The sequence below is a fragment of the Littorina saxatilis genome, unplaced genomic scaffold (assembly GCF_037325665.1).
Source record: "Littorina saxatilis isolate snail1 unplaced genomic scaffold, US_GU_Lsax_2.0 scaffold_2917, whole genome shotgun sequence".
NCBI classification, from domain to species: Eukaryota; Metazoa; Mollusca; class Gastropoda; order Littorinimorpha; family Littorinidae; genus Littorina; species Littorina saxatilis.
This window is the reverse complement of record NW_027129090.1, coordinates 10,001-12,104: the sequence shown is the minus strand read 5'-3', so window position 1 is coordinate 12,104 and position 2,104 is coordinate 10,001. Positions and strand designations below refer to the sequence as shown.

At 48.1% G+C, this 2,104-nt stretch overlaps 1 protein-coding gene across 1 annotated transcript; it reads right to left on the bottom strand.

Moving 5' to 3' along the window:
* Positions 1-1,000: 1,000 nt before the first annotated feature.
* Positions 1,001-1,945, bottom strand: LOC138957366 (beta-1,3-galactosyl-O-glycosyl-glycoprotein beta-1,6-N-acetylglucosaminyltransferase 4-like; the record flags this gene model as incomplete). Its single annotated transcript, XM_070328490.1, has 1 exon — positions 1,001-1,945. A coding segment is annotated over exon 1 (945 nt), but the record flags the coding sequence as incomplete, so codon positions are not given.
* Between the last annotated feature and the right edge of the window lie 159 nt (positions 1,946-2,104).

Genomic DNA, 2,104 nt, shown 5'->3' with positions numbered 1-2,104 from the left:
TCAGCGTGGCCCAGAACAGCTCATCGGGGGCCCATGTCCCGTTCAGCCACTCCAGAAAGTCATGGTTGATCTACGTGCGAAGAATTTAATGAATATATGTGAATGAATTAATCAATAGAAAGTCATCACGGGCGATGGATATAATGAATGAGTGAATGAATTGATCAATAAAAAGTCATCAAGACACACACACACACACACACACACACACACACACACACACACACACACACACACACACACACACACACACACACACACACACACACACAAAAGCATATTATTAAACCAACACTAAAACCAAACTCATACTAGAACGGACATAAATAAATAGAGAATGAAATAAATAAGCAGGTTTACTTTTGTCAATCCGCCATCATGGAAATTTGTGTGATACATTGTAATGCTTTGGTCGCGTAATATAAGCTTTTTTGGTTGATTGTGTGTCTTCGTTGCATACTGTTTATTGTTTCATGTCATGTATTTTAAATAAAAATGTGTTTAAACCAACACACAAACAATAGGAAAGTGCTGTCCCTCAATCACCCTAAAAAAAAAAAATTAAAAAAAAAAAACTCACCAACAAACCTCATCAAACGTGTCTCTCATCCATAAACAACTCACCAACAAACACGATACTGTGGTCCCGCATTCACCCCCAAAACCCACAAGCATATCTCATCAGAGTTGTCCCTTATTTTTTCAAAAAACACCGGCACACCTGATCAAATGTGTCCCTTATTCACCCAAAACTCACATCCAATACAACCCCCCTACCCCCTACCCCCCTCTCCCCCCCCCCCCTAAAAAAAGTCAATCAAACTTGTCAAAAACTCGAAACCAGTACGAGAATGATGTTCCTCATTTACCCCCCCCCCCAACCCCCCCCCCCCCCCCAAAAAAAAAAAAAAAACTCGTCCCTTATCTATCAAAAACTCGAAACCAGTACGAGAATGTTGTCCCCCATTCACTCCCCTCCATTCACACCTCACGATCATACCTGATCAAAGTTGAGGACCCACTCGACGAAAGGGCGACTGAGGGTGTTGTAGGCGCTGCCCTTTCTAATCTCCACCTGCGTGTGTTGGAAAGGCTCCTTGGTGACGTTGGTCTTCTTGTTGACGCCGTTGGAGATGACGGACTGAAACTTGAAGGACCCGGCCGCGAAGGAGGCTGGCGGAGCGTAGTTCTCCACGTCGTTGGTTCCGTTGAGGGCCGTGAGGAGCTGCACCATCTCCAGGTTGGTTTTGAGCGGGAACTCCTGCCCGCAGAGGTTGACGTGGTACTTCCACTTGACGGGCGATATGAGGGCCTGCCTGGTGCACTGCAGGTCCGCCTGGAGAGACACGATGGAGGCGTAGTTGACGTCCAGTCTGGTAGGCGTCAGCACCACGTTCGGGAAGCATCTACTTATGTTCTCCACGTAGCGGAAGACGTCCTGGGGAGCCTTGATGTCTACATGGACGCAGTAGAAGTTGTGAGGTCGCCACAAGACGCTCAGCAGGCGCTCAAACATCCCCGGCGCCTTGTGGACTTTGAAGCTGAAGGCCAAGGGGAAGCCTTTTTCCTGCTGCGTCACCGGCCAGCGGTAAAACCCGCGCTTCATTTTCAGGTCTTTGCAGAAGCCTTTGCCTCTGCTAGTAGTAGTTCGCTCCGAACGTCCTCGCGGATCGTAGACTAGGGAACCGAGGAGTTTGGGGAAAATCTTCAGCGCGCTGGGGATTCGCCTGCTGACCAGCCCGGAGCAGGCAAGGTTTGTGATGGTGGAATTCAGGTACAACATAGACCACGCAAGTGCCTGTGCTGTCTTCGTTTGCGTCAGAGACAACGCCAGGCCGGAGGAGAGCGGGGAGGGGAGAGTGTTGTCTACGCTGTCGTGGACGAGAAGATACAGGAGGGGGATGAGCATCAGAAGAAGCAGACTTCGACGTGCCCATCGTACCATCAGTCTTCTGCTACAACACAGTCATCTTGCTCAGTGATCGTGTCTAATGTTCTCTAACCCCGTATTGGTTCACTGTATAGCGCTTTTATTTTCATGAACAGTATCTATATAATCATATCCCATGATCTCCCTTTTTTGTCTCTGTTATTCTAGTGAACT